Source organism: Anoplolepis gracilipes, chromosome 17, assembly GCF_047496725.1.
Source record: "Anoplolepis gracilipes chromosome 17, ASM4749672v1, whole genome shotgun sequence".
Lineage (NCBI taxonomy): Eukaryota > Metazoa > Arthropoda > Insecta > Hymenoptera > Formicidae > Anoplolepis > Anoplolepis gracilipes.
Window position 1 is genome coordinate 9,044,251 of NC_132986.1, and position 13,250 is coordinate 9,057,500.

General features: G+C 28.5%; 1 protein-coding gene and 1 long non-coding RNA gene across 3 annotated transcripts in view; one reads left to right on the forward strand and one right to left on the reverse strand.

The window, feature by feature from the left end:
- The window catches only part of LOC140675415 (uncharacterized), a 73,239-nt gene extending 66,544 nt beyond the window's left edge, over nt 1–6,695 (forward strand). The window contains exons 1-3 of one of the 2 annotated variants that reach the window (XM_072909874.1): nt 1,490–1,776; nt 3,357–5,271; nt 5,639–6,695. In XM_072909874.1, the coding sequence (XP_072765975.1) occupies nt 3,440–5,271; nt 5,639–5,885 (2,079 nt within the window). In that variant the 5' untranslated portion in view covers nt 1,490–1,776; nt 3,357–3,439 and the 3' untranslated portion in view covers nt 5,886–6,695. Of the gene's footprint in view, nt 1–1,489; nt 1,777–3,356; nt 5,272–5,638 lie in introns of those variants that run through there. The other variant, XM_072909875.1, reaches the window with a different exon arrangement.
- On the reverse strand, nt 68–1,456 carry LOC140675418 (uncharacterized). The gene is made up of 3 exons (XR_012048394.1): nt 1,327–1,456; nt 674–847; nt 68–297 (listed from the first exon to the last, which is right to left on the reverse strand). It is a non-coding gene; the product is annotated as an uncharacterized lncRNA (long non-coding RNA).
- Nucleotides 6,696–13,250: the final 6,555 nt, after the last annotated feature.

Below are 13,250 nucleotides of genomic sequence, written 5' to 3' on the forward strand. Positions count from 1 at the left end.
TTTTTGCAGAAAGAAGAAAGTTAATTAATATTTAGTACAAAATATTGAAGGAGAAAAAACCCGAACATTTTCTTAAGATAATTTGTTGCTGAAAAAATACGCACGTTGTACGATAAAAAGAATAAGAGGGTCGAAGTATCCCGAAAAATTAATTTTATTCAGAAGTTTTTGCGCGGCTTGATCGTGAGATTCTTTGGTGATGATTTATGCTTTCATTTTGCTCTCTAATTCCGTTGCTTTGATCGGCATTATCGCCAGCCGGAAGTTCTTCGTCGATTTATCGCTTGACTTTTATCACTATAATGAAACCATGCGTCCTTGTTACAGTGATCCATAAAAGACTCATATGCGAACATAACACAAAAATGCAAAATACGAGAATAGAGTGAAACAAAAAATCACTTTATAAAATTTGTTACATATGGATAATTACTGTTACATAGTAATATTAAAATTTGTTACATTAATAGATAATTAATTGGAATTATTGTCACTAATATTACTCTATGGTATGATTTTGTTTGTTAACAGACGCATAAAATATTTTTGCTATATATATATATTGTTGATATATGTAATTATAATAAAATAGGAAAAACACGAGAAAAACAGAATAGAAGGTGATAAAAGCAAAGACAAAATGATTTTGAAATATTTGTACGAACATTCTCACCTGTCATTTTCTTTCTTTTTCTATGAATTTCACAATTCTTGCGATTTTATGTCTCTGTTCATATATCCGTGAAGAACGATGGGAACATATGCAGCTGATTACCGTTACAAGGACTCATTTGCCTCAACGGAAATAAGTATGAATCGCGTAACCATCGCTGCAACAGATTGAAATCTGCAAGTTGATGAGCAAAGCGGGATTAAGTATTTCACGGAAAAGCAGATGTTTCTGATTAGCATGAATAATTGTTATCTCCTGACGCTCTAATTATCTAATAAGTTGACAAGCATCCAAGAAACGTTGAAGTCTGAGAGACAAAGACATTACTGAATATTTTTATAGTAGTACGTAATAAAATAAAGCATAAAAGTATAACGTAACACAAAGCACAATTAGCATGTATTTGCTATAAATAAATTGTAAATTTAAAAGATAAAAAATTCTCTTAAAATATTATATTCTTTTAAAATATTAATAAAGATCATATATTACTAGAGATAATAAATAGAATATTATCTCATTTATTCAAAAGAAAATAAGCAACAAAGTATATACGACAAACTTCTATAGACAAAATTTACAATTTTAATACAAATGGTTGATATAAGCATGCCTAGATACTTTATTGACAATTAAATTTAAATATTACATACTTTTGCAAATAAAGATCATTATTTCGCTATCCGCGAAATTGTCAGTAGATAGAAATAATTTTGAATTGGTGTCGTCCCCCCTCCCACCGTCACAATCTGCCAATAGACGTTGCTTAAAACTCTTAGTCATCTTTCAAATTGAAATTTTGTGATAGTGCGAAAGAGAACGATCGAAGTGTCATGACGAGCAAAATCGATGTCGCTAGAGAGAGTCAGGATAGATAAATCGTATTATTTAGGATTAAAAATACTGAATACTTTAGTCGAACGAAAATACATACATATACGTTTCCTCTTATCGAAGAGAACAAGTTGTGTTCGTGACATAGCGAAGACATTTTCGAAGAATATCTGTGCTGGATCATTGTGGATTGTTGGCATTGGATTGACGCTCTGGGAAGACGCAATCTGAATTTTCGATTTTCTTGAGACATTGATCCTGCGAAAGAGGTGAGTGTTGCATTGAAGCCGATAAACTTTGAGAATATTTGCTTTGAAGCTTTGAATACTGAGAGGATTATTGAGGGATAACAAGAATATTGAGAATATTAGGGAACTAAGAAAGTTTATATGATTTTAATAAATATACATATTTTTTAAATATTGTCATTTTTAATACATTTAATATTTTTATAAATTTTATTTTATCATGTAAGAGAAATAAAATTATATACACATATATATATATATATATATATATATATATATATATATATATAAAACAACATACAGTAATTTATGTAAACATATAAATTTATTTGCAATGCGATGAGAAAAATATGCATTCGAATCTAAAATACTTTTCTTAAAGCTGCATCACACAGCAGTGACACGTTTTACTTGATCCCGTTGCAAAAAAGTAAATATTAAAAATTGCACAAATTTTCTTAGCTATCTAATATTTTTTTTTATTATTGATTATATTTATTTGATATACATTATGTATCGAATATTTTATAATATATATTTTAATACATACATTTCTATTCCTTACTGTTTCTGTTTTTGTTGTTTATCTTTTCGTTATATTATTGTGCTGGCTTTCGTTCTCTGAAAAGGATTTAGTTGTATATATTTTCCTTGCTTATTCTTTTATTTGTTTGTGTTCTTTTGTTTACTTATCTGCTTACAAACCATGTTGCCGAAAACGACTGACTTAACTTACATAAAACTTTCAACGGTCTTTGTTATTTATTTAAACATAAATTTAAAATTTGGAGAAAAAGTTTGTAACAAACTTTTTCTTGTGTAACAAACTCAATTAAACACTTGGACAATACAATATTTATAAAAATTTTACGAAATTAATAAAAAAGAATCAAATAGACACACATTTTTTTTATAGAAACATGTGTAGGAAATAAAGTAAAACATTGCTCGCATTATTATTATTCATAAAATAGCTCTATATATTATTATTATTTATAAAATAATAGCAAAATATACATATTGAGCAAAAAATGTGAAAATGCTAATATATTTTAATTATTATTTTTAAATTACAAAAACTCTCTTTTGCTCTCTCTCTCTCTCTCTCTCTCTCTCTCTCTCTCTGCTCCTAAGAATTTAGAATCTTTTGAATCCTTTTTTTCTATTTAATAGAAAAGAAGTAAATGTTATATCTCGTAACTTTAATCGAAGTTAAAATAAATTTTTGTTATTCTTTTTAATTTTGCCGAAGTTTTATAAGTACATCTCTTATTTATTTCTTAAAACTTTAAATACGTATTTGCAAGATTTAACTATTTGCTGTCAGTACATGTATTTAAATTTGCAATATTACAAGAAAGATTCATATTAAAGGAAAGGAAGTCATTAAATAATTAAATAATAATTTTCACACTTTTTCTTGAAACATAACATAATAAAAAATGCATTTATAATTAATATTTTTATAGAAAAAAGTAGAAAAATTAATTGTTTTTCTTAATCGTGAACATGTGCTTAGATGCTATCGAAATATTAGTCGCCTGTTTTTCCTAATGGACGTATAAGATTTAAACAAAATTTTCTTCCGTTTTTCCTTCTAGTTCCGCATCGATAAGTCGAGGATACTTTATTGCACTTACCCAAGGTGTAGAAACTTTAGCAAATTTTTAATCGCCAGCAAAATATGGCTGCGTTTAATGGAGTTCGTGTACTGCCAGATATACCGAAGATTGAAACTTTAATTCAAGAATTCAAGACAGACCTCAGATCGTCTAGTCGCCAGGACACCGTTTCCGAGTCGTCGACTTCAAGCAGTGGCAGCTTTGTCAAAAAGATTATCGAAGCTTACGAGTCGAATGTTAGAGTATCTATTGAAAATGCTGAGCAGAAACACGCTAGCAAAAGATCCGGTCTTTTTAAGCTTCACACCATCCAAAACCAGAAAAACGAAAAGAGTGATTCAACTCCCTCGATATGCGGTGAACTCGGCAGCTTGCGACGTTGGACTAGTTTTAAAAATACACCCGAGATATCTTTCGTTTCTTCTATCAAGAAGAACGATCTCGAAGACGATTTCGTGATATCTAATCAATACCATTGTAAGAACGACAAAAAGTCAGACATTTTAAGGACATGGTCGGAAATCTCTTCCAAGATAAATAGGCATAATTTTATGAGAGAGATGACAAATAATATTTGGTCCAATTTCTCGAAAAAAAGCGAAATGGAGACCCCGCAGAAGAGAAGTCAATTTTGCAGTCCCCCGGAAAGCGAGAAGAAACGTAAATCAAAAAATCATATGCCACTGATTTGTTCGAGTCCTTTGGAGGATGTTAACGATAAGGATACCGAATATGACGAAGATCCTCTTGACGATATCTTGACGAATTCTCGTGACTCGAGCAATAATAGCAATAATAGTTACAAAAACTTGCAAGGCGACTTGTATGATTTTGAGAGCAAAAAATTGCAATTTGAATTATCTTCAACATCATCGCAATCATTGAATTCTTCCTTGAGGTCGTCACACGATGACATATCGAGCACAGATAGTTATACCAATGACAGTTTGCTGTTAGAATCGTCCTTTCAAGACATCACCGTTCTAGCTTCTAAAGACGTTTTAAACGATCGCGAAAATTCTCAGGCCGTGGAACAGATATTAAAATCCTCCTCCGATTTTAATCGGGAATCACCGCGAGTGATCGACGTTTCGAAGCGACCAATTAAAATTGACAACGATACGTCCTTGACGTGGATACCGGTGGACCAGAAGTTGCCGCAAAAGAAGTCATTGAAGAAGTTGATGTCAATGTTTAATCGAGCTAAGCAATTATTAAACAAGAAAATCGGCAAGAAATTGAAGGAGAAGCAGTTGAAAAAGCGATATATTTTTGATTCCGGATTTATCGAACAATGTCCGTCATCTTCCTCTTCCCAACAATCCTGGCACTCTGATGCCGATCACGTCGACGACGAGCCATCGACACTGCCGACCTTCGGAACATTTGGCCGCCCGAAATGCGTCAGGGAGCATCGCACTGAGAAGACGGTCAAGAATCGCATGATGTTGACCGAAATACTTGATGCTCCAAAGCTCGCAAGTGATTTTGTATCTTTCGATCCGAATCCCCGGACATTCTCGCGCAAAGCTTCCTCGAGCAAAGAGAACCATCAGGATGTAGAACCCTCCTCGAGAAGCACTAGCATTGCGAGTTTTTCAAAGTCGAGGGTTTTTTGCAAATATCCGTTGCTTCCTAAGCACCCCCATTTGATTCATAGCAGCATCCCCAAGCATCCCTTTGTTGCGCCGACGAAAATGGATCAAATAGAGAGGGAAGCGACGGCAGAGAAAGCGATGCAGTATGACGAAAGAATCGAACAAAAACCTGTGCTTGAACCGAAATGTTCGAGCACGTTGCCCATACCTGTGCCTCAATCTACGTTAAACATCTCGTATCCCAGGAGGTCTGAATGCACGGATTCACCTACGAGTAGCAACTATGATACACCAAAGTAATTATATAATAATAATAACATATATATTTATTTATTAATAATATATATTATAAAATTTTTAATAGTATAAGTATGTATACGTATATTAGAATATATAATAATTATACATATAGCGATGTGATATAAAGCAAAGAAGATAACTTAATTTTGATGTTTTTTACTATTTTTATTCTTTACTACATACGCGTAAGGATGAAATGTATAGGTAATAGGATATATATATATAATAAATAAAATAAATATATATAATAAATAAAATAAAAAAACACTGTCTTTAAATAATACTAACTATTACATAATGCACATTTTTTTCAGCGCAATTGATTACTTTAAAATTAATAAATGCATATATAATACATTGCAGTTTGCACAAATCAACATCCGCGTTCGACGAAGTCGTTTTTCGTCGACGGGCATCCGCCTACGATGTTCCTAGATGTTCTTGGTTGTCTAGCCTTACAATGGATTCCTCGCCTCCTGTTTATGGTGATAACCTGTACGAGGAAATTGTGCCTTGCAAGCCTCGTTTTGCCACCGTGAGTCCGAAGAACTTAAGATTTTTCATATCTCAGGAAAAATCACGAGCGATCGAAAAAAGCATTGACAGCTAAAAGAGTATTGGAAGTACTTTCTTCTGAAAAAAATTTTTCATAGGGTTAGTGATTAATTAACTCGTACTTCATTTAAAGATAAATCTTCTTTCTCACTTTTCTTAATGAAACGCCTTAATTGTTAAATATATTTAAATTGTACGGAAATAACGTCTTTGCTATTAGTTTGTCAAATTTTTAATCGAAGATTGTTTATTGAAAATTAATATATAATTAATTTATAATTATTTATGATTTATAATTAAAACTAAAAAACAGTCGAAAGATTATTAATACACGGATTTGTCGCATTAATTTAGAGACATGTTGATATTAAGTGACACCAAATTCCAGAGCACTGTTTTATAATTTATCTCGTTATAATTTAATTTATTCTCACAAACGATTTTAATCCGATATTTTGATTAATGACTGAATTTGCTTAATGATTTAATACGACTTCTATGATAATACTCAGCGAAGTTGAATCCTGAATCTTCAGGAAACGTGTGTGTTTCCCTCAATCATTGTATTTTATAACTCTAATTTCAATAACTAGATTATTCTCGCATGACTAAAACGCAATTAAGAGAATTGTGTTAATTAAAAATAAGTTCTGGAAAATTAAAAATTTTACTTGCATGTGTCATTTCGTTCGTTCCTTTTGAAAATGTCACGCGAACACTTAGAGAGATTTTCATTAAATGTGATAATGTCACTTGCAATTTCATTTCTGCAAATTTTCTACCGGAAAAAACATAATAACATTTCACTCGTACGTTGTAAATACCGCGTGACAAATTTGCACGCAAAATTACATTTATTTTTTAATCTTTTACTTTTTTATAAAATCTTATTTGATATAAATCTTTAGGTCTTGCCGCATCGTACGCAAAAGGAAAAAGAACTTTTACATTTGCAAAGAAGTTTTCTATTTACTTTTATATGTCTCTGTCTATAAAATTCGTAGCTTTCAATCTGCGACAAGTTCATGATATCGCGAAAATCTCGGTCATTTTTCGCGAAATGACAAAGATTTGTTCAAAAGACTTGATAACATTGTGCAAACGTAGGGCGATGTCATGTAATGCCACTCATAGACGAAAATGCGCTTGTCGAGTCTTTCGTATTTCTTACGGAAATATCGAAAAAGATCTCGAGTAGCATCGAATAGACTGTCATTTATACAATAATAATTTGATAGTTCATGACGTAGGAACCTGTCGATATGTTGCGATTTTCTTACAGTAACGTTTTGATATAATACACGCAATTATTAATTGCACATATTGATATGCGTTCAAGAAATTAGTATAATAATTTTTAATAATATTTTTTATATTTGTATTTGTATACACTTTAAATATTTCCTTTTTTTTATAATATCTGGGTTGCCGTTTTCGTTCCAATAAATGTAATATATATTGTATTCCAAATAGAAAGTGAGTTATTATTTACAATTTTATAATACAAATGTTAAATAATTCCGACATCTATATAAATCGTATAAACCCTTTGATTGTTTCCTTCATCATTATTTATAATTATTTAGTAAATAAAATTTTTAAGAAATCGTAATAAACATTCTGACAAATTATTTGCACAGATTATGTAAATTTTTTTTTATCTGATGTGTATATGAAAAATTGTAATTTTTTTTTAAACTTTCAACTTTTTTTAGTTAGAAATATTTGAATGTTTTTCTTTGCAATGTTTAAACCTAGAATTAATGACATGTGCGGGAACCCATATTGTCGTAAGATGCTTATAAGATGTAACTGTCGCGCGAGTAACAGGACGAAATCGTCGTAAATTTATGCCTGACGGTCGATGTCAGGGCGATTTGCATGAAATTCGCTTCGCTTCGGGTGTGGTATAACGTTCATAACAACAACTATCCGACATACAGATGGCGGATGTGCAGGACAAGGACGAGAATGTATATTTGACTGGCAGAAAGAAGATTCTGTCGCGTTGTAATGCAAAGGAAATTGCGCGTGGAAACGAGGCGGTGAGAAACGTTATCCTTCGCGATTACGCGATATATTGCGTAGAATCTTCTTAAGTAAAGCAACTCGTTTTGAGGAGTCTATTTAAATTTCATAAAGCGATAAACTTTATCCGAATCGCGTTTCTTTAATCTGAGAGATATTAAGGCTCGTGCAATACCATCATGTCCTTTCGCACATTCGTTTTTATTGTATTCGTTTAATTCAATTTGAAAAACTCCATTTTTCATATGACTTTTTAACTATCAATCTTGTCTGTTATTAACTATTTTTAAATTAATAATAAAATTTTATATATACACTCTGTGTGTGTAGAGGGGGGAGAGAGAGAGACCTTTAGTATTTTTTAATATATATATAAAACTTATATTTAAAAAAAATTATTTATAGTCTGTTTGAAATTATTGTTAGATTGTTTCAAATAATCTATTATTACCTATTTACATTTTCTGTCAAGGAACATTACGAGTCTCGGAATTTATAATTGCCTGTTGTCGATAATTATAACATGTCGTTCGTATAAACTGACAGCTGCTGTCGAATGATATCGGTGTATGACAAACTTGAATGACATTACCTGAATTACATTATTCTCTCTATCGCTCTTCTTAAAATTAAATTAATTCTCAAAATCTTATTGCGCGCAAGAATTTATCGAATCGACTTTATTTCTTTATGTTATATATTGAGTTTGATCTTGTCGATGTTATTAAATCTTCCATTGTATATATAAGAAATTTATTAAGTTTTTTTACATATATAAATTTTTATAAAATTAGTATTTGCAAACAAATTGGCGGATTGGAAAGGCTTGGCATTTATTTGAAATTATATTTTTAAATCTTTGAGAGAATTTAGCTTGTAAATTGTTACATTCCTATTTGTTCTTGCTACTTCTGTTTATTCATTTTAATTCTCAAAATAAATAAATTAAAAATATATAAATAATAAGGGGGTTTTCTTAAAAAAAAACTAATTAATTTCTAAAAATATTGTTACTAAAAACGATATTTCTCTGAATATTTTATAGAAATCTGGAATATCATTTTAAGAAGAATTTAAAGTAAGAAAAAAACAAACATATTAATTGTTTGCACATATATTAAGCAGTATTAATAACGTTCTTGTAAATTAAATTTTTAAATTTAACAATCATTCTTTTGAGCATTTGCCAGATTCATTTTATCGAGTTCAGAATATCACGTGCAATCATTCGATGACGTAAATAATAGCATCTGCAATTTTTCGCCCACGCTTGAAAATAAACGGTGACGTAGATACTTCCATTAAAACTCACCCACGCAAGTACATACAGAGTGACTTGGGACATTTTCTTCTATAAATTCCTTAACCAATTTGCAGTTAATCTTTTCACGTAAAATCAATTTTTACGTTTTATTTTAAAGTAAAAATTTTTACGTGATATTCAACATTTAAAAGAATCAATCTTCAAAAAAAAGATAATATATTATTTTCAATTTTCTGTGAAATACATAGATAAAGAAAATTATATTAATTCTATTCGAAAATTTGAAAAGTAAATATATTTGATAGGAAATTATATAACTTATCTTAAATATCTGTTTTCCGGAATGAAATGTATTTAAACTTTTAAAGATTTTGGAAAAAATCCTGTTATGCTTAAAAAGTTTAGAAGAAAAAAAGAGAACTTTAATCTATAATATACTTCTATATGTATTATCTCATCCATCAAACCATAAATTTCTCTCGAGATTTAGTTCCTACTACTCCCATACTAGATTTTGTGGTAATAACTCGCAATATTGAGAAGCAAGTTAACAAACTCGTTTAACTAAATTAATAGTTAAATCTTAATATTAAATCATTGCAGGACGTCAGTTGATAGTAATCTAATAATATTGCGAGATATTTTTCTACCTTATACTGAATTTCAATTAATAGAAAATAATGGTGTTCTTAAAGAACAAAGTTTTTTCTAAATATAAAACCGTTGTTTATTTTTTTCTTATAAAAATATACTGTTTTATTTTTTTAATAAACTTTTATTTTTATTTTTTAATATTTTCTCTAAATATAAAACTGTTTTTTATTTTTTTCTTAATACAAATTTATATTTTATTAATTTTAAAAGGAGAGAAAGAAAGAAAGAGAGAAAGAGAGAGAGAGAAAGAGAGAGAATACTTCAATATTGATTTTTTTCTTAACATTTGATTTTTAAAAAAGTTTTAAGGAAAATTCTCTTAAATCAAGATTTTTTTAACGTATCTAAATATTTCGAAATTTGAAAAGTATCATTATTGTCTCTAATGTATAATAATTAATCATTTTTCTCAGTTCTATCTTCTATCGCGCTATCGCTTTGAACTATCGTATGCAATGATAAGTACTGAAACGATTTCACATGCATTTGCGTAGGAGAGAATAGCATCGATAGAAGCCCATGAAAGCAGCAATTTTCCGGAGCGATGACGTAGAAAATAGATGCAACGTTGTTGTAGTAACATTGCTGACTATTGATGACTTCTATTTTTCAGTAATGGTCATTGCTCACGCCTCGTAATGTCATTGTTCACGAACGAAGTATCGTCGAAGTATCATTTTTTTTTTTTTTTCGAAGAATCCGAAATTAAAATCTGCAATGATTATTTAAGAGTGTATTTTTAAAAAGATGGATGGAAAAAAATGTCTCAAATAAATGATGCATAATTTTATTTCTTAGTATCTTAAAATAATTCTCTTGTATATACATTATATTTTAATATTATTGTGCTAAATATAACTAGGAAATGATATTATTAAAAAAGATTTAAGAACATTATGCTTTTGAAATAATGAGAAAAATAGGGAACTTACTAGGAAAATGTTCAAATACTTGGTGAAAACATAATCCCTAAGGACATGAATTATTATAATCCGCTTTTCGCACAGTGCTACATATCTATCTCCTTGTAAAAGTGCACTTTTATAAGAGAAGAAAAGAAGTATTTTATTTTCTCGCTCCTTTGAAAACGCTCGTGTATAGTGTATTTCAATATTACATAAAGTCTTTCGATATTACATATATTTCTTTATTATTTCTTATGTATTTTTGTTAGATCTTTCTTTTAAAATTAATATTCTCACAAAATAAAAATTGAACATTATCAATGTTAAATATTTTTCCAATCATTAAAATAATGATGTATACGAGAGCAATTATAATATCTGGAAAATTATTAATTATTAGAATTATTAATTAATAATATTAATCAGATTTTATTTGAGAATCATATATAATGTGAAATATGACACGTTAGTATAACATGTTAATAAAAGAACAGAGTATTATTTGAAATTGTATAGAAATGATGTAAAAGAAATATTTTTTAATTATTCCTCGTTTTTTAATATTAATAACAATCTCTCAATCAGTAATTTAGAAAGTATAAAAAGATGCATGCTACACTTATTATTCACTCATTATAATAATTTGATATTATCTTAATTGTTAGAATAAAAAAATTTAGATCTTTAATATTACCTTCCTAATGTTTAAACATTGTTGGAAATATAAATGGAGATAAAATAATTTTGTTGTTTCAAGAGAATCCAAACAAAGATGTACGAAAATACTTAATGCAGCTTTATATCATTTAATTGCTTTATTATAGTTTTTCGCAATTTTATAAATTCGGACATATTTTATATCTTTTATATAAATATAGAGAATGAAAAAATATGTATAGATACATTTGTTATAATTCGATTTTCTTTCTGTCATCATTTTTTCTTAAAATATCTACATGGTCGCTTTAGTTTAGAATTTAGATTACCTACGGGAATAGATAAAGCAATATTATGCAAATTCAATAACGCTAAATAGACATGGAACATTGGTTATAAAAAGGTTACATTTAAACTTGTAAGCAAACTGTTTTGTGTTTGTATCTCTCTCACAATTTTTACCATATAATATATCATACCTTTAGAATAATATCTTTCGAAATATTTAAGGATGTCAAAAATATTAAATATCATAAATGTGTGGCTTTTTTCTCAGTATTTTAAAAATATATTTAGATTATTATTGTTATAATAGTGTAGTAATTTTTTGAAGGTTGCTTAAATGATAATAATTTGTTAAATCCTTTCAAGTAATATTTATTTGACTCTCGAACACACAATTGATCACACAATTATATTTTAGTAAAAACTAGACACTCTAAATGCCTCACTATAATCGTCTATTATCACTAATCTTATATAGGAGATAATATTTATATATTTACATTTTTGCAGAAGATAAAAGAAAATTCTCAGTTTTCGATATTGCTTGAGAAATCTAACTTTTTCTAGTTTTTTTAACAAAGCGTAAAGTAATCTCTTTGATAATATGAATCTCGACATTTTCTGGTACAAAATAAAGTGTGGTCGTTTAATTCTGTAATATTTGTTCGTTATTCTTTGGTTTTTAATTTAAACCGATAAAATTTATATGAAAATACATTTCTTTCATTTCCCTTTTTTCCTTTTTTTCTCTTACTTTCTTTATACAATATCTAAATAATTAGAATTTTGTTTTGGACAGATCTCGCCAAACTCTATAATGAATATATTAATTTTTTTTAATAAATAAAAATTATTTGATGAAAAAAAGTTATTATTAGTTGAAATTTTGATTTCTGACATTTTAGCTTCTTCCTATTTGCTCTTTTCGAGTCATCTATTCATTATTTTTCAATGTGTAGGCCTTTGACGTTTGTAAATAATTTCGTATGTCGATTGACGTCTCTATATATAATGGTAACGAAGTTGTTTTCTTTGTGTTGTTTTTGACATAAACTAATAAAACATGTCAATAGCAGCGAGAGTCGGCGACAGCAAGATACTTTACTGGTGAATTCAGTTTGCTTACTTTATGGTCTGCGGCAACCATAACATGAAGCTCTATTTATGATTCACAGTTATATATGTGATACAGAAACGAATATTACGCATATAACCCTTATTGTTATATTGGAAAAATCGTATAAAATTTATAATTTTAATATCTATAATAATATGTGATTATTTATATGGTAATATTTATGTCAGTGTTCGTTTCTAAATATTATTAAAAACGAGAATATTTGAAAAAGTAGAATAAATGACCCAATTCTTGAACATTGTATTGCTTACAAAAAATATCTTATATTTTTTTATTCACAAAGTAAATGTAATAAAATAAAACATATAAATACTCTCTTTTATAACATGTAAGATATAAATAAAACATGTATTTTATTTTTATATTGAGGAATACTTTTTTTTTTATAAAAATTTGTTGTTAATGTTTTCTAAATGTATATCTAGTTTAAAAGAAAATTAGTAATTTCAATCTTTGATTACTGCAAAGTTAAAAAAAAATAATTTCAAG